Source organism: Anarhichas minor, unplaced genomic scaffold, assembly GCF_050575085.1.
Source record: "Anarhichas minor isolate MPS153535 unplaced genomic scaffold, ASM5057508v1 ptg000073l, whole genome shotgun sequence".
NCBI classification, from domain to species: domain Eukaryota; kingdom Metazoa; phylum Chordata; class Actinopteri; order Perciformes; family Anarhichadidae; genus Anarhichas; species Anarhichas minor.
The window spans coordinates 8,629,084-8,656,104 of record NW_027466519.1 but is presented as its reverse complement, the minus strand read 5'-3'; the positions used below and the strand labels follow the sequence as shown (position 1 = coordinate 8,656,104).

Below are 27,021 nucleotides of genomic sequence, written 5' to 3'. Positions count from 1 at the left end.
GCTGGTTGTCAATGCTCTGATCAATTATGGTACAATATTTTGCTTCCATAATGTGTCTTCTTTAAGATTAAAACAAATCCCAAATACACATGTGCGTTTATTTTACTACTTTGTCTATTTGCTTCTGTGTATTTCACCTACATTTTCTAAAAGTTACCATTAGATAATTTGCATATTTAAACAAAATATGTAATTTAACAAAACATATCTTTAAAGGTCGTTTTCTCTAAATTAGTTTTTTTCTCAGACTGAGCCAGAAATCTCCACAGCTGCTCTTACATTCACCAAACTCTACACTTTCATTCTGAAGGTTTTTACAGAGGGGTTTGTTCATATATCATCATAGCCTGATTTAAATATATTTTATTCCTTGAAATGTGGTAAAAACAGATAGTGTACAGCTGTTGGCAGTATTTTCTGACATATGGGTGAAACAAAGAGATATCCAAAGTTCTGTAAAAACTTTTGACTCCAATACTTCAACAAAATGAAAAATATTAACACGTAAAAAATTGATTTTGAACCTGGCTTCATACAATGTTCAGATTTCTGCAAATTAGCACATATAAGAAAATGCTTAATTTCAGAAAAGATGTTATTATAAAAGTAACTGGGTTGATGTTAGTAATCCACTGTTGAAGTTTCATTGTGATATCTGTCTCATTCATCTGTAGTGTGCCGCTCAAACTCCACTGCATTTATCTGACAGCTTTATTCTTCTACAGTATTCATCCCCTTCCTGTCCAGTGAAAACCATGTATCTCCAGATGTGTTGATGTTGAATGTTTGTGATAAACTGAAGGATGAAGTGTTCTTTTATGTGTTGAATACATTCTTCTACTTCTTCAAATAAATAAACTTTTTAAAAAGCCTCTTGGATCAGCTGGAAAAAGCAGGCAGTTTGTTATTTTTAGAGAAAGGTGGTTCTCACAGGACATATACGCTACAAACATATGATCTTATAGAATATGATGCATTTCTGTAGATTAAACTAGCCAACAGTAAATAAAGGAGCTAAAAACTTCTCGAGCAGTAAAATAAAACATACAAATTCATAAACATCATATATATTAATAAAACACTGACAGGGAATATTTCACTGCACAACGAATACTTTTACTTCAAGTGCTTTTTGCTGATACGTCCATGCTTTTACTTCACTAAAAACTTTGAATGCAGGACTTGTACTGGAGTATTTTCAGTGCGGTAATAGTTATTTTACTTAAAGAAGCAGTGTGTAGGATTTAGGGACATCTAGTGGCGAGTACAAATACACAGCCACTAGTTACTCTGCAGCTCATAAAATGCATGTTGTTATAGATATATTGTTACATATGTTAAATACTTCAAATGCCCCAACGTGCAATACTGTTTACACTTTAATGCACCAGTAATAATGATCAAATATGTGACGATATAACCTTTCTGCTGCATAATGAATATGTTTACTTTGATACTTAATCTTAGTGATAATATGTGTACTTTTACTTGAAGCGGAACTCCACCGATATTACACGTTAAGATCAGTACCCATGAGGAGTACTACTCATAATACAATGTCTTCTGTGGCTCTGGATGATGTCCTCAGCTTAGGCTTTAAGCCTACAAATATACAACTACACTTAATTGCTGTGATCTTTCTGGAGCACTTTCACCACAGCAAAACTATTTTGTTCCATCCTCTTTTCCATTTGCCCGGTGAATTGCATTGTGGGAGAATTGTGTGCATCAACAACAGACAAAAAGTAGTATGCACACTTTTTTTAGTTTGGGTATACTTCAGTCTGTCACTTTTCCAGTGTGAACACACCATGCTGAAAACCTGAGTGGAATTAGTGTATGGCATCAACACAGTTTCATCAGACAAGGAGGGGTTAATGAAAAGATACTTTAGGTTGCATTGTGTTTAATGTAGGAATTTTTGTTTGGGACTAATACTAGCAAAAGTTCGACCATTCCTTATTTCTTCTGTCTTTTGTGAGCTCCACAGGTTAAATAATCCATGGCGCTTTTATTTTGAAAGGGTGGGGGAGAGGCGACAGACAGACAGTTAGATGGACTGAGCGAGTGATGGGGAGAGAGACAGACAGACAGTTAGATGGACTGAGTGAGTAATGTTGTACGATTGTCTGTGCAAGATTTTTTTAAAGTAAGAATTAACATTGGTCTCATTAGATAGTTGGTTTTCCTCTCAATTAGAGGCTGTTGTGCCAAATGTGTAAATCTGTTGGATTCCACAGTCATTTGTCTACGACAAGGACACGATTAGCTACATTTCTACCAAAAATTATACATGCAAGGTGAAAATTGTGGAATCCGTGGCAATATAGAAATGTTTTTTTCACAAGATTCTGAAGCTCCTCTTCATTCTAGCAATGACATCACGCAGTCTGAGCTGCGCAATACACACCCATTATAAAGTCATAAAAGGACTTAAAAAAATCATAAAAGTTAAAATGAGACAGTTCAAAAAGTTTCGCAACATTTTAAAGTTGAAATGGTGTATGTAGCTGAAGGTATGAGGAAGAATAAGGATTTGAAAGTTGAAGAAGTTTAGGAGGATTTGAAAATTTTCTCCATAGACATCCCATTCAAAAGAAAATTGCAAAAAGCTTAATAATTCAAAAAGTTTAAAGGTTAGAAACATGAAAAGTCACAGCCGGCATGTCCTAAAAGAGCTGAACATTTTGATATTCGACCGGTTTCTGTAGCTTAAAAAATGTGGAAGGAAAAAAGGTACGGAAAAAATTGTTGGAAGAATAAAGATTCGAAGAACAGTTGGAATGCTGAATCAGCATTCCAACAAATAGGCAACCCAGAATATTCCTGCTCTATTTGTATCCGTTTGAACTCTATACTCAGGTCATGTTGTGGAAGAACTTGTCAAACTGTTTTGATCCAAAACGAATGCATGGTTATTCCACATCCACACACAAAACACCACCATACACCAGAACTCAAGTTAAATCATATATATTTACATTTCATAAAAGTGAAGTTGTCAGAATGCAATGACCTCTAACAAAAGACAAAAAAGAAAAGAAGAGGTTTAAAACTCAGTGTCTACTTGTGGTACAACAACCAGCGGCATATAAAATCACAACCCCTGTGTACAGTTCATGTACTAGTCGACTGCAAGCAAAAAATAAAACAATAAGATAAATGTGTCCTCTTTGGTCAGTACAGGAAAAGCAACAAGTCATTTGGGCCGTCCAGATCAAGTCGAACTCTCACTGCAGTTGGTTTTCTTTCACAGCGGGATGTCAACTGCAAATCATCCTGCTGAAGGCCCACTCTTACATTCATAACAATATACAACACGTTATGACAAATGAAGAATGAGAACACGGAGAGAGGCAAACAGAAGTGAGGCTAGAAGGTATAAGGTGTGTTTAACGGTGGAGATCCTCGTGGGGATGCGTTCAGTGTACAGGGCTCACAGTCTGTGGTCGGGAGTGTCCTCCTCACAGTGATGTCCTACCGGTCCACTGAGTGGACCCCTGCCAGAGCTCCAGTGACGGCTGCTTAACGTTTCAGAACACTACGTGGTCATTTGAGGACAGCTGAAGCCGCCTCCTGGATACAAGACACGGCCTTCTGGACGTCCTCCTCTGTCTGCTCGATGGTGACCACCACTCTGATGCTGAGGACACACAGGTGGAGCAGTCAGACAGTGTCCAGGCTCACGGATCCACTTCAACATTTCAACACTCGTATCCATACCCAATCAGACATTATAATAGGCTGTGTCAACTGCACAGTAAAGTGGAGACTCTTACCTGGGTGAGGGGAGGAAACGCTCCTCTTTCTCCAGGTAGCGAGCCAGAGTCAGAGCTACGCGTCTCTCCAGACACTGATGTAAAAACAATATGGAAACAACTATGAGCCACTAAATAATAATGTCTTGTCATTTAACTCTAAATTACACGTCACTGTTTGAACGACAGCTGGTTGTGGGAGAACTTTGAAGTATGGTCCAAAAAACATTTAGCAAATCTGTAGTTCTGAGCATAACACTAGTTCAGATTCAAAGCTGCAGCACAAAATGATGTTGTTGTCTGTGTGTTCACTCGGAACATTAATGGCAGAAAAAAATGTGACAAAGCTGAAATTTTTATGACCAGCGGGGGGGGGGGGGATTAGACATTCCTTTACCCAGCCATTTGGGGTGTTTCCTGTGGGGTCTTTAAATTCTGAAGACGTTAAGGGTTTTTTGGGGGAGTTTTTCCTGTACTGATGTGAGGGTCCTGGGACAGAGGATGTTGTATGTGTACAGATTGTAAAGCCCTCTGAGGCTAATTTGTGATTTTGGGCTATACAAAATGAATTGAATTAAACAAAAGTGGACTTACATAGTCTACGATGGTGCAGAGCAGCTGCATGTCAGAGTCTCTAGAGCCAGAACTTCTCTCCAGCTGTAAGTGAAGAGCCGGGGCAAACTGCACTCCAACTAACTTCAGACCTGGAATTCTGTCACACATCAGGAAAAACACAAATCATGACATAATGTAACGCTGTTATAATAGACTATAACACGCATCTATTCAGCAACACTGAAGCTTTGAAGACCATTTCATTGTGAATTAATATGTGTCCTTGTCACTGCTAACTCCGAGTATTAACCAACCCTCCAGCTCCAGATAAGGCTCTATGCAACCCTGTCTTCTTCAAAGGTAAGTTCCTATACAACTAAACTGTTTTCTCGATTAAGTTCAGAGAGAAAAGTAGTTCCTCATGGATTGTCGTCACAATCTACTTGCTTAGGTTTAGGAAAAACATCATGGTTTGGCTTAAAAATAAGTACGCCAAGGTATTTAAGTTACAAAAGTCAGTTACAATAAGTTGACATTGATTTTAGTTTCACACGGGACACGAAATGCAGCCTGGAGCTGATGCCAGCTGACATTGGGCGAAGGCAGGGTTCACCTGGACGGGTCTCCAGACTATCACAGGGCTGACACATGGAGACAGACATGCTCACATTCACACCTACAGGAAATTTAGAGGGATCACTTAACCTGAACTGTCTTTGGATTGTAGGAGGAAGCCAGAGAACCTGGAGAGAACATGCAAACTCCACACAGCAGGGCCGTCTAGCCCGGGAATCGAACCCTACATGCAGTGAGGCGACAGTGCTAGCCACCACACCACCTCAGGGCTGCGCGACTATATTTCAAAGAGTACATTTTATTTAGACTGCACACACGTTTTGTTACATAGAGTCTGCATCTTCAACAGAACGAGACGGCAGTCTGAGAAGAAGGCGTTAACTGATGCAGTCCCGGTCACATGTGTCATTACAGAAAACAGCTCCATAGAGAGCTGTGGTGTTGTGGGGATTTTGTGGTGTGTACTGAAACCTGCCCCATCATGAAATCCCAGATTCTATTTCCTCCCACATTAAATCGTGTAAGAACAATAAGTAGAGGCACTGATGATGTTTCATGTCATTATTACACATCTTCTGCTTCCAAAAGGATACGCCTTCTGAGTTCCATTTGTAGATTCCTGTGCAGCTTCTATCTCGATGAAGACACGTGTCCATTGGTAAAGACTCATTGATCTTGTGGTTGATAGCGATGTGTGGATAAAAGATGTTCTTTGTAACCGACCACAGAGAGTCTGCATCAGTGGAACTAGGTCGGACTGATTGTTGGTACAGGTGCTCCTCATGGGTATGTTCCTTCTCCTGAACCGTTGTCCTTAAACCCAAATGAGCTTTGGCTCAGAGAGCGGCGGCTTCAGTTCGTTTGAGTGATGATGATGGAATGCTGAACCTGGTCTATTGATTGAGGAGAAAGCTCTTTTTGAACTGGGAGCATGTATTCATCCCACAGCAGCCTGTGTGTGAGGAAATATTCTGAGGCCTAATGACATCAGACACAAGTAATGAACAGGCCTGTTGAAGTATCACAGTGTGCTTCAACCATAACACACTGGAGCTGCTGTGAGCCGCTAACAGTCAGGAAAAAGGACTAGGAGGCCACTGAGGGGAACAAGAGCAACAGTCTGCTGCTGATGTGTGGAACAGAAGGCTGCTGTAAAGTCACTTCCTACAGCATCCGTTTCATTCCATTCAAAGTTATTTCAATATTTTGCACCTACATTTAAAAAGATGTTACATTTGTAGGTGCACTGGCACTTTTTCATTCCCTCCTCCCATATTTTGCACCTCTGGACAGGAACGCCTTAAAATACATATTGCATGAGACCAAACACACAATATTCAGTGGTGCCACATTTCTCTGTGTTTTTTAAGTAAATAGGACGTTTTAGCAGCTACAGAAGGGCCACGCAATTTCAGTAAATACCCCCTTAAGTCTGAGTTTTTAAATGTACAGAATTGGTAGTTATTACAATAATGGTGTCCAATACTAGATCGCTCTATTGTCCCCGATACCCGAACGGACCAATATCTGATACCACTGTTGGTACCGGTGCATTCCTACTCAGTTTTAACAGCAGGAGCTCAAATTGAACGTTTAGGTAATTTACACAAAAATAGAAGTCTTAACTCACCCCTGTAAAGCCTTGTAAACATGTTGGCACTTTTCCCTCAGGACGGTGAAAATGTCTGCAAAACAGATGAAGACAGACGGATGAGTGGACAGAACTGATTTAAAATGTACTTCTAATCAGCGGGAGATGGAAATAGAAAGCCCTCTCTCTTATAACGGCTCGATTAAAATACAAACTGCTCTAGGTAAATAAATGTAAGTAAGTAAAACTGTATTTATATGGCACCTTTATTTAAAACACAAAGGGCTTCACAGTAACATCAGTAGAGAAATAGATACCAAGTGCACACAAGAGGAAAAGGTGGAGAGAGGAGAAAGCAGTTGAAGGCGGAGCCTGTACCTGGATCCTCCTCCATGATGTTGAGGGCCTCGATGGCAGCAGCAGCCAGCATGGGAGGCAGGGAGGCAGAGAAGCAGTAGCCCTGGCCCGACAGACGCTGCACAACACAAGAGAGAGAGACTTTTTACTGAACCACATTCAGTCATTAGGATTGGGATTCAGACACTGAAACCAAATATTGTAATATCCTAGTAAAAAACAATACCTACAAATTAACCTTAAGTCAAAGTAGTAAATAGGAAATAACTGACTGCGTTTCATTTCACCACGTTGCAGTTAATATTTGGTAGAAGCACTTTTGACAGCACCCATTAAAAACCCTGTGAAGAGGTTTCACTGTCAGTGAACAGCTTTTCTGGACCGGAGAGAGGTCTGGACATTCCTGCATAGCTCTGACTTTACAAGTGGAGTTGTTGTCTGCAGGAAACTGTTCACACCTCATTAAACATCTATTTTGGGATACATCTTAACAGGCCTCAGAGAACTCCCTCAATAGGACTGGTTTAACAGTGGACTATATTAAAAAGTAACAGACCAGAAATGTAGACGCCATCCAGGGAAAATACGAAACGCGTAACCCCTATTGTATGATTACAGATGTGCAGTCCATGCACTGTTTTAGAATACCAGCTGGGGACAAGCCACGAGACTAAACTGCAAAAACTGACAAAGTGGCAGCTCGTCATTTATTCAACTAGAATGGATAGAAGCTGGTTGGATTTTACCTGGTGGTCGATGACAAAGGAGCGTCCACAGCAGAAGCCTCCAATGGAGGCCACGGCGTTCTCCAAGTTGGCGCTGATCAGGTCAATGTCATCGATCTGCATGGTAAGGAAATAGTAGCATGGTATCATTACACGCAGGAGGCACATGTACAAAATGGAGACAAATAGGCCCAACATGTTTTTAGATTTCAGAGACCGGGGCGAAACAATGACGTAAAATGCCGGGCTAGTAAATGTAGCAACTCACCCAAGGCAAGTGGTAAAAAATTATTATTAAACACTTTATATTTAGATGTGAAAGTAGACAAGGATTTATCATTTTTATACATTTATTCATTCATTCATGTGCAAAAGCAATGTATGTATGTGCACGTCATATTTCCTACCTCATATGTGCAATAATGTGTACGAGTTTAGTTTGGTGGCGTTGGAGAAGATGTGGGCAGTTTGCTGCCAGTTTGAGAGCAAGATGGATAAAACATAACAATTAACTTTAGTCTTTGTTTGTATTTGATGACTAACAAATCAAACAACTTGGAAAGGGGAAAGTAAAAATCTACTTCAGCAGATTACTGACCCACTTGTCCGACCAACTGAAAAAAAGAGCACTAAACGTTGAACCCTCTGGATCCCAACGTCACATTAGTGCTCTCCTTTTTGTTTATTTGAAAAGTTTATTCAATTAAATCCATTATTTATAGTAATATAATTCTTACAATACATCCTTAATGGAATGTGGAACAATGAATTTGATCAGCACACCAGAGGAGGGCAGGTAGCTGTAGGTGTGACAACTATAGCATCAAAAAAACACAAAGTTAGAAATAAAAAAAAAAAACCAACAAGCCTTTTACTGCCACACAGCATGTCTCTGTGTACAGCTGAGTGTACTCACATCTACCCCAAAGTGCTCGGTGACTCCTCGGCCGTGTTCTCCCAACACTCCAAAAGACATGCTCTCCTCCAGAAAGATCCGCACCTTGTACTTGTACTTCAGCTTCACCTGGAGGTTTCCACAACACAACCGATGAGCAATAGAGCAGAGGCATGTAGGAATACAACAGTGATCACGCCATATTAGATACATATTCCATGTTTAGAGTAATGCAGCAGCAGTACAGGCATCCACACTCTGGGATCTGTAGTTTGTGTTGTTTATCTTTTGTCTTGAACGCTCACTGTTGAAAGGGTGACTTTTAGACCTCTGTCAGGCTGACACATACTGTCTCCTTACCTGCTTGTCTCCCTACCTGTTTGTCCTTCTACCTAACCTGCCTGTCTCCCAACCTGTCCTTGCCTGTCTGTCTGTCTGTCTCTCTACACACACTCTGGCCGGGCATTCATTGAGAGTCTTTCCCAAGCTGCTAGCTTGGCAGCTGTGAGTGCTCATAATAGCCATGTTTGTTTTTTAGCGTTCATTATAAAACGACATTTTACTTGATCACATTTGAACACATCACTGAGAAGAGATTGAATGCATCATGCAAGTTAATTTAGCCTCCGTTAACGTTAGCTGTGTAGCTCTGTGCTGTCTGCAGACGAGCCGGTCACTGCTATTACTCTGAGCAGTATGCATGGGAATGAGTTAAACTTTGATAAGTGCCTGATCAAGTTGTTTTTAAGGCTGTTCCTCCAAGGCTTATTTTGGACTTACTTCACTCACCAACATGTTGTATGTATGTCTCTGTGGATGTGACGTAACCGTATGTGCCGCCGTGTGCTGAGGTAAAACTATCATGTAACGTCTCCCACATGTGTAAACGTGACTGCCAAAAAAATCAGGAATATGAAACTGATCATCTGTCATGGCCGATCAGCTCAAAAACATCTGGTTTCCATCAGCAGCCGATCGATAGGTACATCTCTACTTATCAGTTGGATCATTTTTAACATCTAGCATAATCTTGCTGGATTCTCCAAAGAGTCCGACCCCTGCTTAAATGTTCAGACCTTATTTATTATATATTTATGGCATCTTAAAACATTTTGAGCTACACTTGTGTATTGTCTACCTTTTTCTTTGTCTGGTTATGGCGTTTTTACACTAATTATGTTCCTAACAGATAGATTTACGACAGAAAAAGAGAGGCCCGAGGGCTTACTTCAGTGCACTCGCACAGAGTTAAAACACCTTCCTTATTCATGACAGCATATCAAAGTAATAAATACAAAAAGAAAACGGCCCCCGGTTTCAACTCGCACTGTGTCCTCCTCACTTTGATATGCTCTAAGGGGACATTATATGGTTGTGCATGTGCCTCTTGATAATCACTGAATCATTGCTCCCCCTGACAGCACCTCTGCACAGCTTATGAATCCATGAGATTAGTTTTATTGTGGAGGATGATAAGCAGTCTTTCTATTTACCAGTTCAGGCAGAGGACAGATGTCTGCAGTGTTGATGTACAGACCCTCCACAAGAATAAACTTTCGGGTCACTCGGGCTTTACGAGGATTCTGCCACAGAAACAAACTATGTTAGTTTGAGACTTTGACACAAGACAGTAAGGCATGAATACAGAGTGGAAACAGCATTATAAAAATACTGCGAAAACACAAGGGACATTGTGACCCCCCCCAAATAAAACCCCTGAACTAACCTTCTGGTCCTCCAGCTCCTGCTCCTTGAGCATCCTCTCCAGATCCTCCATGTCGTTGTGTTTGAAGTATTTGACGAAGCTGCGGGAAGCTTGAAGACCCTTCTGGATGGAGAAGCAGGCCGCCTCGTCCCTGAACACACGGAGAAAGACACAACACAAAACTAAAAACACAACAAGCCACGCTGACATATAAACATATGCAGGCTTGAGATGGTAGAAGTGGTTTTCCTGTGCCGAACCTTTAAGGAACTAACAGTGCTGACAGTAATTGTAGTTACAGTCTTTATTTGTCATATGCACAACAATTACAGTGGAGCCGTAATTCTCAGGCTCCCTACAACAAAGTAAAATGTGATTTGTTTCTGAGTCTGAAGTCCGATCAGTGAATCCTGGTTTAATAATGCTCTACACACGTTAGCAGAGACAGTACTCACACAAAGATGATGTCCCCCCTCTTGGAGTAGGCAGGGATCGCACTGGCGATGGTCGCAAAGCCGTAAGAATAGATGATGGCTTCTTCTGTTTTCATGAATTTGGCCAGACGACTCTCCAGCTCCAGGTGAACATCTGGGGAACAGAAACAAGAAACTAGTTACACCAGAGTTCACTGGGAATTTCTATTTACTATGATAGAACATATTTAGGCTTGCAGGGAATAAACTAATATGGTTCAATGAGGAAAGACTTTGTGTGACAATAAAAGACATTTTAAATATGACTATTATGGCTTAATAACCACTGTGGAAGTGCCCTACAGCGCTATGGGGCCATTGGTTTAGAAGCAAACCTCTGTTTTGTTTCAATTTTATGCACGAGCACATTGGTGATGACATATACACTTCTGCCAACAAATGCAGGGAAGGCAAAGACTGTTATCTGGTAAACATGGATGTAGACAATCCAGGTCTCTTAAGTGACTTTGCAAATGTTTTATGGAGGAAGGAACTGCATTCGAGACATTTTGGTGTCCCCGCCCCTTGAAAGCAGACTGGCCAATCATAGCGTAGCATCAGTCAGCTCTGACCAGGATCAGACAACTATCCGGCTCTGCTCCATAGACTTTCATCAATAGCTTCAGATGTTCTTCATTTTCATACTGGTCTTTGGATTTGGAGCTCGTCATGGTTAAACGTTGTGTAATAGTGATACTTGTTACCCGGAGAGGTTGGAAGGAGATGCACGTTTCTACGTGTAAAACGTGGAGCTATGGTTAGCAGAGAACGTTAGTACATCATTAACTAGCATTAGCACTTCAATGCTATGCTAGCTATTGAAGGTATACTGAAAGTATACACATGCTGCTTTCCCTTTAAATGATTGTGACAGTGAATAAAGATCTAGCCGTCTTTACAGGAACACTGTTGTTCCTTCATTTTATTGTCTTCTGTCTCCAGGTGATGTGGTGGTTCACTTTTACACTGATCTGTAGCTTTAGCTTCTATCGTTATTTTTTAGAATTATATTTAAGGAGTGCAGTTAGTGACAGTGTGGGCTTCATGGTAGCTCTGACTGCTCGATGGCGTAGCAGTGGGGGGCGGGGCTTAGCTTACAGTCAACTGTGTTTATTTGCAAGAAAACTCTGAAGGATATCTTTCAGATGTAGTTGCTCTCATGATGGCTCCATTTTTCCCTAGATTTGTGTCTCAGTGACTAAACACTTTTTAAAAATCGAGGGAGAACGCTGTAGATGGCAGCTGGCGAACAAGCTGCAATGTAATCCTTCGGGGCAATAGCACAACATCAATGTACGTCCACTAAAAGGTTTTATTTTTACCACTGACCGGCTCTGATTGTTATTCTAAGTGTCTGACAAAGTTACGGAGAGAACCCTACAGAGGATAAAAGTGCGTTTCTTTATCTTTCTTTTTCTGTTTGTTTTCTATGTCGGTGTCTTGTTGTCTGAAAACATCGATGACAACGTGAGTGAGAGTTAGACAGAGAGGAGTGCCGCTGTTGTCACAGTTTGTTGTGTTGGGGAGGACAGAAAGCGTAGCTTAGTGTTATCTAAAAGATCTTCAATGTCATGGTGGAATATTCAGCTGATTTCAACAATGTGGATGTGACGCGAGATTTCAGAACGAGACTTCTCCTTGAGTGAGACACTCAATGACAAAAAGTCTGGATGAAGTGAAAAGTAAAGAAAGAGACTATTTCTCTGTAGGGTTCATTCTATAATGCTGTCAGACACCTACCCACATGTTTAGCTCAGCGTTCACCCTCAATAATGGGACAGCTGGAAGCTGGAATGGAATCACTGTGGTATCGGTGTGAGGGTTATTTGTGGTGGTGGGTGGATATCAATCTCACAGCACCAGAAAAAGGTCAAAATAAAGATGCAATTGATGACTCTAATACCTGACAGTAACAATAGTTTTTAAGGTGGACTTTTGTCTATCTTGATTGATTCAAATTGGAAGTCTGTATATACGAAGAGAAAAAAAGGAAAAGCTGAGGCAGAGAGCGTACCAGACTGTGGAGCCACTAGCACTAAAAACAAGTTTTATGAACAGTATCTTTGGGAATCTGTTTTCTTGACCGAGCGAGGTCTCAGCCTATCACTGTCAGCCTTGGTGGCTACTCAGGCTCACCCCTTTGCAGAATATCCACATTTGAGCAAACCTTTGGAGACATACTGTGAACAGCCTCTGTGTTTACTCTACAGACGATTGAATTAGTGGATAGTGGATTGACAATAGAAGATGAAAAGACGTTTCCACTCACCAAAAGTTCCATAGAAGCCCCTGGGACCACATGTGCCCACACCATATTTCTTCAGTGATGCCAAAGCTTTTTGCTGTATTAAGGAGAAAAAAACGAATGGATTGGAAACTCCATTAAAACACAGATGCTCACTGGCAGCATGTCGAGATACAGGTAGTGACGGCTGAAATAATGACTACTGACCTTAACCCGCTCATTGTCCAGGAGACCCAGGAAGTTAAATGAAGCAAAGTTAATGCACTCTTTTCCATTGATGGTGATTTTGTGGCTGGGAGGCCTGTAATGGAAAACTGTCTGTTTAGCTTCCTGTAACACGCTGCAACAGTGTATGGACTTCAGAGCACACAGCAACACGTTCACTGAGGTCTCTACTTCAACGAGCAGAGACATGAAACATGCTAAACCTGGGGAATCCATCACAGTGAGAAACATGTCTTATCTTATTGGTGTCACAGTCAGATTCTTTGGTTTGGTTGATATTTAGTTTGTTTAGATGCATTTGGCAAATAACACACAGGACACTGGTATGTTTAACGATGGAAAGAAGAGCAAGTGTCAGACACCGAGCATGTCTGAACCTATGCGAGTGTGTGGAGCATCCCTTTCCCGTTGGGTTCATTTGGCCTGATGACAACAGTACTATTTAACACAGGTAGAGGTGGTCCGGGCACCACTCTACATGTATTATACTATTAGGTGTGGAAAGCTACAAGAAAATGTGTCACAATTAATTAAATATGTACTATATCTATTTCAAGGCCTTTGATTTCATGTTCGACTTCATTTATATAGTGAGGCTTCATATTGGTCTAAAATGGTCAATATGAATCGTGTTGAGAACCATCTAGAATAAATAGTGGAGCACACTTGGATGGATCCTTGGCTTCAGAAAACATTAAAAAGCAGTGTCTGGGTGTCTTACCCTGTGACCACATCATAACTGAGGGAGGGATGGTCTTTGGAAACAGGAGGAACCAGAGGGTCCGGCTGCCATTCCTCAATGAGGTCCTCCTTCTCCTGCAACACGGAACCACATGACAGCGGTTTGGTGTGTGTCTCTCTCACACACACACGCACGCACGCACGCACACGGTTTGTCTTCCTCTGTGCTGTGCTGCTGAGCTTACCTTCTCTGTCAGTTTATAGGTCTCGTGAAGTTTGTAGGTCTTAGAGAACAGAAGTCTGATGATACACAGTATGAGGATCCCCTCCAGGATCAGGTGATAAGCCGGGGCCTGAGGGAGACGGGGACATGAGGATTATTTTGGGGTCAGACTGGTGAATGTGTGTGGACTGTGTTTAAGTCCGGTCAATTGTTGTAACTGTACAATCACACGAGGCGATGTTCTTGCTGAATGTGGGCGGTGCCAAGTAGAGTCCACCACCACATGCGTCCTGTGCATTCCAATACCTATACTAGCACACTATTTAGTATGCCAGAAAATTATTTAGTACGTCCCAATAAAACAATAAACAATAAAACTGTGTCAAATGCAGTGTACCAACATCCGGTCGCATTTTGCAAGCCAGCATGCTTTTCTGGCTATTCTGTCCCACAATCCTTTGCGTCAAAGTTATATGAGTAAAGTTCAAGGTGCCATGTTATGAGGAAGTAGTCTGTCCCAACTGAAGGTAAACTGCATGCTACAGTATGTACTGTGTGAGAGCAGCTGTAATATGTACTAAAAAGAAAAAGTATGCGATTTGGAACCCAGCAGTCTTTTCTGTTGCTTGAGGGTCAGAGTTCACTAAAGTTTAACTCCACGCGATGTGAAGATGCAAATTTCGCTTCACCACGGAAGCAAATGTTTTATTTTCGTCCGCTTCGCTCGCATAGAAGTGAACCGGAGGGGAATATTCACCCATGTTAATTTCACACGTGTGTGACGACAAAAATATTTATAACTCATGTTTACCAATATAATGCCATTCCCCAATTTGAATTGTGGTAATGTGTGTCTGATAACTTATCATGTTGACCAAACCAAGAGATTTATTACGGTTTCTTTTTTTAACCAGTTGTCTTTTAAGGCCATCTGATCTTCTAGCAGTTTATTGTTTTATGAAATAGAAAGTAACCATTCCACTTCTTTGCATTCTTTTCTCACACAATGCACTAGCATGAGAGAGTCAACCAGTCAGAGACATCCCGTGGACTGGACACCACAGGAGAAGGATCACAATTAGGCCCAATCTCCACACTCACGGGCCACAAAGTCCGTGAGGGTTTAGTTCTGTCCCACTGTCAGCTGTGGAGAGTTTGAGGGTTCTCTCACAGACATTTTGAGCCCTTTATAAACACTTTACATAGTCTGCATTTCTGCAGACTTTGTCTGAGGGAATTACCCACAATTCATAGCAATGTGACATTAAACATGGGGTTGCCAGTGGATGCATGGAGACGGCACATTGTATATTACATTTACACAGAAACATTAAAAATGGAACATAAAAACTCATACTATAATACACAGCTGATTTATTCATCAACCATTTCTCTTCATTTTATTAAAGCTGTTTTGACAAGCCTGGAAGACGTTCAGATCATGGAGTAAAAAGTATTAAATAAATACTTTAAATGGTACATCACATGATATGATATAATGTTGTCATGGTAACGTCATATGTTGCAGTAAAGTGCTGTCCCATTCGTATTTACACCGTTTCAGTCTCTCACACCACTTAACAGGTGATGTCAGTAAGTCCTGAGGGTTCAGGGTTTAAGGCCTTAGGGGGACACTGGGACTGGGCTTGAGAGAACCTTAACTCACAGCTTCTATGATGACACATCCAGTGAAATAAAGAGAATGTTGTCCAGCCTGGTCTCATTCTATAACATTCCTCCATAGAATGTGGAGATCTTAAACTATGATGTCATAGAACTTGTCTTGTTTTTCTCTGATACCTGCTAGCTTGTCTGATTCCTGAAAGTCATCACAGGACTTAATTTTCTAGTTCATTTTCTGTTTAGGAGTTTCTCCTCAGTAGCTCAACACATGAAGCATTGTGGTATGGGCTAAAGCTATAGTGTTACTACCAAGCAGGAAATTTTCTTAAAAACACCAATTGTGTCGACTTTTAAGAACAAAACCACCGTTGGATGGATTTCTGTACACTTATAAAAGTACGTTACATCACTTCAACTCGCCAATGTTCAAGCTCACTACACACTACAGCACAATTCTCAGACGTAGCGGTAAAAAGCAGCATTACACACAGAGCTTTACTATTCATCTTGGCTTTAACACTATAGTTAATCGGTTGCGATAACATTGGCAACTTCTAAGGCTAGCTACAGAAGAAGCTAACGATTTTCAAGGAACAGCAAACTTCCTTGTTCCTTCGCCTCCTCGCGCTGACTGGTCGCTACCACAGAAAGCAGCTAAAACACGACACGCGATTGGCTGATAGGTTGTCCAACTCCCTCCCCGAGCCGCGGATACTTCCCGACGGAGAAGTTTGCGATAAACAGCCTCGGAACAAAATTTAAATCATCGACGAGTAGCTAAACATACGAAGAATGTACTTGTGAACGCCAGTGTCTACCCAACAGAGTTGCAGAAAGAAGAACTTGCCTCGTAAAATGCTTGAACCATTTCCACCAACACCCATTGCTGCCCGGACGCCATGTTTATCTTCTCTCTATTACGTCATCAATGCTGCATTCAGGTTTCACAAGAAAATTGTAGACCTGAGCGTCCGTTCATAAGAGAGAGTAACCCACTGTCATATGACCTCACCAGTGTGTTCAGTGTGTGTCACTTAGGATAAAGCTGTATAAGGAACTTTCCAGGATATGAACTGTGCCACCGTGGGTTATTATGGGTTGAATATCCAAAGATGGTTTAATCGTCATATGCTTCAAATCTCCACTATTTAAACAATTTCAAATCTTATGTTTTGGTTTCTTGTTAGTTTATTGTAAACTACTTTATAACTGTTTTAAAAGGTGCCATATCAATCGTTATTTCATCAGCATCATCTCACAATAAATTGATATGAAAATGTTACGCTGTAGTATTTTAAGTTAATCAGCTATGTTATTGTGTCTCTACAGCAAGTGATCGAAACCACCAGGAACATCACTGGTTTACTGAGCATCAGTGATATTGGTGAGAAGAGGAGCCTGAGAAGAGCTCAAAGGATATTAAACGACTAAACCCACCCAGACACAACCTGTTCACCTGCTGCTATCTGTAGAGAGATACAGAAGTATCAGCTGATGAACCATCAGGCTTCAGAACAGCTTCTTTCCTCTGGCTGTGTGATTCTTTAATTCATCCTCCAACCTCCATATAGAATATAGTTGTTTGTTTTCTTTCCTATGTATCAAATTGGGACTACAATCTAAATTTTGTTGTGCAACCTTGTCGTACAATGGCAAATAAAATCCTTGTAACCTTATTGATTCATTGTTTCCACAGAGACAGTATTATTGAAGCAGACAGACAAAGTTAGAGTGTTTCGGTAACTTTTATTTTACCAAAAAAAGAAAAGGTTCTCATCGACATTTAGTCTCAATATTACAGTATATTGAAATTCTTCTCCATGGAAGTAAAATACAACATTTTAATCCTACATTAAACATATCAAATAGTACTCATCTAGCAGTTCTTACAGTATTCTAAGATATGTCGCAGGCTTGATAGGCTTGGCTAGTCGTAGCGAGAGCCTTGCAGAGACGACCTAGCTTTGTATTACATGGCCTGGTTTGATTGACAAGCAATGAGGGAAACTACACAAATCAAGTCTATAGATTATAACGGTGCAGTAAGACACTTGGAACAGAATTGCAATGAAATAATGAGAAAAAAAAGCTAAAAGTTCCATTCCTTGTGTTTCCCCCCCCTAACAACCATCATGTCAGAGTGCCCTTCTCCTAATTGAGCTGAAATTAACTGCCAGACTTTTTGTTGATCTTTTTATTTTCTCAGTACAGCTTGGACATGGTGAATGAGAAAATCAGCCTACAAATAACACCACTACCTGAATAAACTGAATAGTAAAGATGAGTATAGTGTCAGTAAGCTTATGTGCAGAAACATGTTGGTTAGATGGCTTTAGGAGAAGATATATCAACCAACATACTGTTGTCTGAGGTCAGGATCCAACACTGATCCTCTTAACATTAATCACATCATGAAGTTAATTTGATGTCAAAATGAAATAAATACATGAACAGTGTGACTACATCCTTTGTGGGTCACATTCTTCTAAAGATGAAAATATCAATTTCCCCAGATAACAGTAGACATTACCACAAATATGAATATAAAGCACCCCACATGTATGTTACAGCATCCCAAAGATGCTTTCCAGGGCAGATCACTAAATCCATGGCAATATAATATGTCCTAACAGCAGACACATCACCGTTAAATCAGGCGTCTTAACATGAGTTTATGAAGGTTCACCAACTTAGAACTGATGTCATACAACAGAGATTCGCAGAATATCAAGAGCATGAAATATTACATAATGTCACATCTCTTACACATGATGTAATGGATTACATTTACATTAACAATGAGGTCTTTCTAAAGCTATTTAAGAGGGCAACAGAATGTAAAAAAAGAAACAAAATGTGCAGTAAGTGTTTAGTGAAAAGAACATGACAGATGTCACAACATGTCCCTCTTCAGTCCTTACAATAAGCAGGGTGACTGTAAACACATGTTTCTTCCTCTGATGAACAGTTACGTATCTACAATGTGTCTGAAAACCTGACGGAGGACGACCCAATGTGACGTTCAGAGTGTGATCATTTTACCACTGTTCCCTCTGGAGCCTAGATGGCTGATGACGCTGACCAGACTGTAACAAGCCTCAGCCTGAGAAGGACCAACAACGGTTAGCAGCACTTACACACTAAACAGCTGCACACAGACAAAATGCTCTTTGTGTTTGTTCCCAGGTGAGTTCATTCTTACCTGGGTGGAGGTCACCAACAGCTCCCAGAAGAGCTCAGCTTCTCCAGCTGCAGAGATGGAGTGAAGCGAAAACTCTTTAGATGCAGCATCAGCACTCTGTAGACAGGAAGTGAACAGAACGAGAGGATGAAAACATAAGAGCTGTCCCCACAAGATTGTTGATTTGATGAATGGAAACTAATGGTTAAAAATATCACATTTATTCGACAAAACAGCTAAAACTGTAATATGTTCAGCAAAAATGTAAAGTAAGCATGATGTGTGGTTCACTCTGGTGTGGTCCTCTGAGGTCAGTGGATGACAGGTTGACTGCTGGCCGGATGTGCTGCCGCCTTAAGTCCAGCTCCGTCTCCTGGACGACAGCACAGAGACAACACACTGTCTGTTATATACATATATCAATGCTGGATGACGATACCAACACTGTCGTCGTCTGCCACCTCCAGCTGAATGTAAATGTGTGTTTCTCTTTGGTTGTACCTCTCGCAGGTCCTGGTCATCTGCATCCTGAAGGCCAGGTGGTCCTCGACGGGGCATCTGTAGCTCTTTCCCACGCCTGCAGCGACTCCCTGCAGCAGGGGGGACAAACTCCTGATCTGATCCAGCATGGTTGTCAGGAATTCGTGAGCGTCCTGCACACACAGAACAAAAAGAGGGTTTGATGCAGAGAGGAGAAACAATTAGTAGCTTCAACAGCAAGAACCATCAAACCAGCTGACTCACTTTCTGTTGGTGATCCTGGAACTCAGGTGCCTGATCAGAGACAGCCTTCTTCAACGAATAGAGGGCGTTGAGTTTGAGGCCTGACTCGATGAATTTGTGGCACCTGGCGATGTTTATGAATCTTCTGCAGAAGTCAAAGAGAAAATGGAGCCGGTGAGTTTCCCCTGTCAGCGCCACCTTTTTCAGCTTTTTTAATGTCAATTTTGGAAGATTTGATGCCCTCAAACCCAAATAATAGTGTTTTCAATACACTAATTGTTAACACACTCCACACACTTCCCGGGAAATTCTGTTCATCAAATAATCAATTTATTTGGAAAAATCAGCAAGTGGAACTCTCTTTTTACCAAATCTGTGTTTTTGCAATAGTCCTGATAAACATGGTGTGACCTCAAAAAATACAGATTTCTACACCGATAAAGCTTTTGAGGCTATGAATCAATACAATCATTGTAAATAAAACGATTAAATGAATGTAAAAGTGATCTTACCTGCACGGTTATTGTCTTACCGGGTGAGCGACGCCCTTCAGCAGGTGTTTCTAGTCAATCAGTGGTCAACTGTCGCTTTCAGGTTCTTCGGTTTTCCACAAATAGACGAGTGATACAATATAATTCGTTTTTCAGTAGATTCGGCGCCGACAGGGTTCGCGTGCAAAGAGTTTTAAATGCGAGTGGACGGTAACGTTGGTTTGCAATAAGCAACTGGAATTACTTAACACTTAGCGTTACTTATAAAGTTGACCTCGAATTATGCAGGCAATTACTTCCGGGGGATAACGAGGCCAGTCCACAAACAATTCAGGGCGTCTCTATGGCAACGCCGTTCGATCTACGCAGCGCCTTTGATACGCGTATCAAAGGCGCTATCAAAGGCGCTTTATAAAGACGTTTTATATATAAGTATCAGAATAAACATATAGTGGCATTGTTATTTCGAGTGGCTTGCTAATATTCATCAGTTGACTACTTCTCGAACAGACTGTCACAATGACTTCAGCGAACACCCCGATGTATTATGAATGTAGACGGCTACAGAAAAGCGTGCACCGGCTGCAGGAGGAAAACAGGAGTCTCAGTAGACAACTAGACATCTTTGTTACAGCCCAGAGTAACTTCAAAAAAGAACAGGTTGAAGTTACCAAGATAAGAAAAAGTGCCGCTGCAAAGGCCATGCATGCAGACCATTTAAGAAAAGACTTAGAGGAGAGCAAGAGTGAATTGAAGAAGGGACAAGAAAAGTGGGCTTTCGAGAAGGAATTACAGATGAGAATCACGAATGACTTTATAGAGTTTGAAAACGCATTCAAAGTACAAAGATCATACATTCAAGAGTTGCAAGCGAATGAAAGCGCTGCCTTCCAAAAAACGAAAGAACTGAGACAAAATATAGAATCTATGGACGTAGAAAATAAGGCTTTGAATGATAAATACAACACAGTTCGTGATAAAATAGTTGAATACAGAAGCAAGGTGAAACAGCTGATCTATACACAAAATGAACAATTCTACAAACTTACAAAACACAAAAGAGAAGAGGACGCTTACAAGGCAGAAATACATCAAATGACTATGGAGATCAATACGTTGAAAATAAAAATTGAAACTGATTCATTTTCATATAAGGCTCTGGAAGGCGTGGTGGAACAATTGAATGAAAATGAAATTAATTTGAAGATGGAGTTGGAAAATGAGAAAAAAGAGACGGAAAAGCAACATCACCTCATTATCAAACTCCAAACTGAGAAAAGAGAGCTCACCAAGCGCAGTGTGTCCAAAGATGAGGAGATACTGTCTCTCAGGAGTTTGAATTGTAAATCAGAGAAGAAGCAAAGACTGCTGATCATCCAGACTGAGGGCCTCACGGCTGAGAGAAATCTCGCCTCACAGAACTTGCTCAAGGCTCAGGTGGAACTCGATGACAACAAAACCACAACACAAAACCTGCAGGAGGAAGTCAGATTCTTCAATCATGAGGCCGATGAAAAGAACAAAGTGCTGGCCAAGGCTGAGCGGGATTACTGTTCTGTGAAAAAACAGCTGGAAAAAGTGGAGTTGGAGCTGGCAGAAACAAAAAACATGTTTGAGACCTATAAAGAAACCCAGGCCTTGCTGGAGACCTTCAGATTGAACGAGGTCGCAGTTGAGAAGGCAGAGTTGGCAAAAGTGATGCTGCACCACACCAAAACAGTAGCGCTTCTGGAGGAAAAGAAAGCTGAGATCAAGTTCCTGAGAAGCATATTGCCACCGGAGGACGCCATCCACAAGTTCCAGCAGTGTCAGTGGGACATGAGAGACCTGAACAAACAGTTGATGGCAGTAAAGGGAAACTCCATGATGTACGAGTCAATGTACACGAGTGTGGAAAAAAAGAACAAGGAGCTGACGGATGACCTAAGGAAACTAAAGTTGAAGTTAGGACACAAGGACGCTTTGCCCCCTATTTCCAAAAACCCCCAGCCTGAGGACAAATCCAAGGACGAGTGCAAGCCCGTGCACACTCGCTTCCCAATCATAAAGTCTGAGTGTTGCTCTGAGGAGTATCTGCCGGTCACCCCCCTTCCATCCATCCCCAAAATCCAGTGTTGTGGAGTTAAAATCACGCCACGTCCTACCCCACCCTCATCCCCTCGGTCTCAAATTGGCCGTTCCCAAAGAACACCACGGAGACTCAGTGTTCTGGGTTCACATCAATGAGGCTGGGGCTTTACTGAGGGAGTTTGCATGTTCTCTCCATGTCTGGTAAGATTTTCTCCGGGTGATCCGGTAATCTATCTTACAAGGCCTAAAGACATGCAGTGTCGGTAAAGGGGCAACTGTGGAGTAACAGGGCGGTTGATGGTTCGATCTCCTACTTCTTGGGGCGACTGTGGCTCAATGGTAGAGCAGGGTCGTCCTTCAATCAAAGGATCGGCGGTTCGATCCTCCACTAGTCCGTGCCGATGTGTCCTTGGGCAAGACACTTAACCCCAAATTGCTCCCGTAGCTGTGACGGTTCACGGGGTTCCATGTGGGTTCAATTTTTTTTTCTTTCAAAATTACATTTTGAAATTTTTAAATGTAAAAACAAATCTGCAACAAGCAAAACCATTTTAAAACACGTGATGTGATTCAAATATGGACTGTTGCCGGTTTTTCTCCGGATACTCCGGTTATTCCCACAATAATAATATTAATTAATAAAAATAAATTTTATTAATAATAAAATAATATTAAAATTAATATTTTTTAAATTAATAATAAAAATATTACAATTTTTTATTTTTTTGAAATTTTAAAATGTAAACAAAAAAATCTCAATTGTAGCAAAAACCCAACAAGGGTGGGTGGAGGGGGTCCGGAGGAGGGACGGCTGGATCCAATCTGCCACCAGGCTCCAGGGGACGGGCAGGAGGGCGGTCGGACGGGAGAGAGGGCTGTGGACGCGGGATCTCGGGTGGGCGACCGAACTGCCGGAGTCGCTCCGGAACCGGGATCTCGGGGGAACGGCAGGACTGGGGCTCAAGGAAACAGGACTGGGGAGCCTGGGGCTCAAGGAAACAGGACTGGGGAGTAGGTAAAGGTTTGGTTAGGCAGGATCTGAGGAAGTTTGTTTTTTCTGCTGAGAGGGCAGTAAACACTGTGTGCTGGTTGTGTGTGGCATCGTCATATGCTTCAAATCTCCACTATTTAAACAATTTCAAATCTTATGTTTTGGTTTCTTGTTAGTTTATTGTAAACTACTTTATAACTGTTTTAAAAGGTGCCATATCAATAGTTATTTAATCAGCATCATCTCACAATAAATTGATATGAAAATGTTACGCTGTAGTATTTTAAGTTAATCAGCTATGTTATTGTGTCTCTACAGCAGGTGATCGAAACCACCAGGAACATCACTGGTTTACTGAGCATCAGTGATATTGGTGAGAAGAGGAGCCTGAGAAGAGCTCAAAGGATATTAAACGACTAAACCCACCCAGACACAACCTGTTCACCTGCTGCTATCTGTAGAGAGATACAGAAGTATCAGCTGATGAACCATCAGGCTTCAGAACAGCTTCTTTCCTCTGGCTGTGTGATTCTTTAATTCATCCTCCAACCTCCATATAGAATATAGTTGTTTGTTTTCTTTCCTATGTATCAAATTGGGACTACAATCTAAATTTTGTTGTGCAACCTTGTCGTACAATGGCAAATAAAATCCTTGTAACCTTATTGATTCATTGTTTCCACAGAGACAGTATTATTGAAGCAGACAGACAAAGTTAGAGTGTTTCGGTAACTTTTATTTTACTAAAAAAAGAAAAGGTTCTCATCGACATTTAGTCTCAATATTACAGTATATTGAAATTCTTCTCCATGGAAGTAAAATACAACATTTTAATCTTACATTAAACATATCAAATAGTACTCATCTAGCAGTTCTTACAGTATTCTAAGATATGTCGCAGGCTTGATAGGCTTGGCTAGTCGTAGCGAGAGCCTTGCAGAGACGACCTAGCTTTGTATTACATGGCCTGGTTTGATTGACAAGCAATGAGGGAAACTACACAAATCAAGTCTATAGATTATAACGGTGCAGTAAGACACTTGGAACAGAATTGCAATGAAATAATGAGAAAAAAAAGCTAAAAGTTCCATTCCTTGTGTTTCCCCCCCTAACAACCATCATGTCAGAGTGCCCTTCTCCTAATTGAGCTGAAATTAACTGCCAGACTTTTTGTTGATCTTTTTATTTTCTCAGTACAGCTTGGACATGGTGAATGAGAAAATCAGCCTACAAATAACACCACTACCTGAATAAACTGAATAGTAAAGATGAGTATAGTGTCAGTAAGCTTATGTGCAGAAACATGTTGGTTAGATGGCTTTAGGAGAAGATATATCAACCAACATACTGTTGTCTGAGGTCAGGATCCAACACTGATCCTCTTAACATTAATCACATCATGAAGTTAATTTGATGTCAAAATGAAATAAATACATGAACAGTGTGACTACATCCTTTGTGGGTCACATTCTTCTAAAGATGAAAATATCAATTTCCCCAGATAACAGTAGACATTACCACAAATATGAATATAAAGCACCCCACATGTATGTTACAGCATCCCAAAGATGCTTTCCAGGGCAGATCACTAAATCCATGGCAATATAATATGTCCTAACAGCAGACACATCACCGTTAAATCAGGCATCTTAACATGAGTTTATGAAGGTTCACCAACTTAGAACTGATGTCATACAACAGAGATTCGCAGAATATCAAGAGCATGAAATATTACATAATGTCACATCTCTTACACATGATGTAATGGATTACATTTACATTAACAATGAGGTCTTTCTAAAGCTATTTAAGAGGGCAACAGAATGTAAAAAAAGAAACAAAATGTGCAGTAAGTGTTTAGTGAAAAGAACATGACAGATGTCACAACATGTCCCTCTTCAGTCCTTACAATAAGCAGGGTGACTGTAAACACATGTTTCTTCCTCTGATGAACAGTTACGTATCTACAATGTGTCTGAAAACCTGACGGAGGACGACCCAATGTGACGTTCAGAGTGTGATCATTTTACCACTGTTCCCTCTGGAGCCTAGATGGCTGATGACGCTGACCAGACTGTAACAAGCCTCAGCCTGAGAAGGACCAACAACGGTTAGCAGCACTTACACACTAAACAGCTGCACACAGACAAAATGCTCTTTGTGTTTGTTCCCAGGTGAGTTCATTCTTACCTGGGTGGAGGTCACCAACAGCTCCCAGAAGAGCTCAGCTTCTCCAGCTGCAGAGATGGAGTGAAGCGAAAACTCTTTAGATGCAGCATCAGCACTCTGTAGACAGGAAGTGAACAGAACGAGAGGATGAAAACATAAGAGCTGTCCCCACAAGATTGTTGATTTGATGAATGGAAACTAATGGTTAAAAATATCACATTTATTCGACAAAACAGCTAAAACTGTAATATGTTCAGCAAAAATGTAAAGTAAGCATGATGTGTGGTTCACTCTGGTGTGGTCCTCTGAGGTCAGTGGATGACAGGTTGACTGCTGGCCGGATGTGCTGCCGCCTTAAGTCCAGCTCCGTCTCCTGGACGACAGCACAGAGACAACACACTGTCTGTTATATACATATATCAATGCTGGATGACGATACCAACACTGTCGTCGTCTGCCACCTCCAGCTGAATGTAAATGTGTGTTTCTCTTTGGTTGTACCTCTCGCAGGTCCTGGTCATCTGCATCCTGAAGGCCAGGTGGTCCTCGACAAAAACCATTTTAAAACACGTGATGTGATTCAAATATGGACTGTTGCCTTTTTTTTCTCCGGATACTCCGGTTATTCCCACAATAATAATATTAATCAATAAAAAAAAATTTCATTTTGAAATTTTAAAATGTAAAAACAAATCTGCAACAAGCAAAACCATTTTAAAACACGTGATGTGATTCAAATATGGACTGTTGCCTTTTTTTTCTCCGGATACTCCGGTTATTCCCACAATAATAATATTAATCAATAAAAAAAATTTCATTTTGAAATTTTAAAATGTAAAAACAAATCTGCAACAAGCAAAACCATTTTAAAACACGTGATGTGATTCAAATATGGACTGTTGCCTTTTTTTCTCCGGTTACTCCGGTTATTCCCACAATAATAATATTAATCAATAAAAAAAAATTTCATTTTGAAATTTTTAGATGTAAAAACAAATCTGCAACAAGCAAAACCATTTTAAAACACGTGATGTGATTCAAATATGGACTGTTGCCTTTTTTTTCTCCGGATACTCCGGTTATTCCCACAATAATAATATTAATCAATAAAAATAAATTTCATTTTGAAATTTTAAAATGTAAAAACAAATCTGCAACAAGCAAAACCATTTTAAAACACGTGATGTGATTCAAATATGGACTGTTGCCTTTTTTTCTCCGGATACTCCGGTTATTCCCACAATAATAATATTAATCAATAAAAGAAAATTTCATTTTGAAATTTTAAAATGTAAAAACAAATCTGCAACAAGCAAAACCATTTTAAAACACGTGATGTGATTCAAATATGGACTGTTGCCGGTTTTTCTCCGGATACTCCGGTTATTCCCACAATAATAATATTAATTAATAAAAATAAATTTTATTAATAATAAAATAATATTAAAATTAATATTTTTTAAATTAATAATAAAAATATTACAATTTATTTTTTTTTTAATTTTAAAATGTAAACAAAAAAAATCTCAATTGTAGCAAAAACCCAACAAGGGTGGGTGGAGGGGGTCCGGAGGAGGGACGGCTGGATCCAATCTGCCACCAGGCTCCAGGGGACGGGCAGGAGGGCGGTCGGACGGGAGAGAGGGCTGTGGACGCGGGATCTCGGGTGGGCGACCGAACTGCCGGAGTCGCTCCGGAACCGGGATCTCCGGTGGGCGGCCGGACTGCCGAAGTCGCTCCGGGCACGGGAGCTCGGGGGGACGG

At 40.8% G+C, this 27,021-nt stretch overlaps 1 protein-coding gene and 1 long non-coding RNA gene across 5 annotated transcripts; both read right to left on the bottom strand.

The window, feature by feature from the left end:
• Positions 1-2,957: 2,957 nt before the first annotated feature.
• On the bottom strand, positions 2,958-16,574 carry sptlc1 (serine palmitoyltransferase, long chain base subunit 1). Of its 4 annotated transcripts, none has more exons than XM_076079664.1 (15): positions 16,480-16,574; positions 14,032-14,139; positions 13,827-13,921; positions 13,088-13,181; positions 12,905-12,977; positions 10,618-10,750; positions 10,184-10,313; positions 9,951-10,040; positions 8,479-8,586; positions 7,584-7,679; positions 6,859-6,955; positions 6,520-6,574; positions 4,353-4,470; positions 3,780-3,853; positions 2,958-3,643 (listed from the first exon to the last, which is right to left on the bottom strand). In XM_076079664.1, the coding sequence occupies exons 1-15, from the start codon at positions 16,531-16,533 to the stop codon at positions 3,550-3,552; spliced, it is 1,419 nt and encodes a 472-aa protein (XP_075935779.1). In that variant the 5' UTR covers positions 16,534-16,574; the 3' UTR covers positions 2,958-3,549. The 4 variants fall into 4 exon arrangements, 2 of the variants coding, with proteins under 2 accessions (XP_075935779.1, XP_075935780.1); XR_012947847.1 differs by lacking the exon at positions 2,958-3,643 and adding an exon at positions 5,483-5,841 and having other exon boundaries at positions 3,823-3,853; positions 4,353-4,752; XM_076079665.1 differs by lacking the exon at positions 9,951-10,040.
• Positions 16,575-24,223: 7,649 nt separating this feature from the next.
• LOC142935222 (uncharacterized) lies at positions 24,224-25,879 on the bottom strand. Its single transcript, XR_012947812.1, has 3 exons — positions 25,759-25,879; positions 25,279-25,630; positions 24,224-25,179 (listed from the first exon to the last, which is right to left on the bottom strand). It is a non-coding gene; the product is annotated as an uncharacterized LOC142935222 (long non-coding RNA).
• Between the last annotated feature and the right edge of the window lie 1,142 nt (positions 25,880-27,021).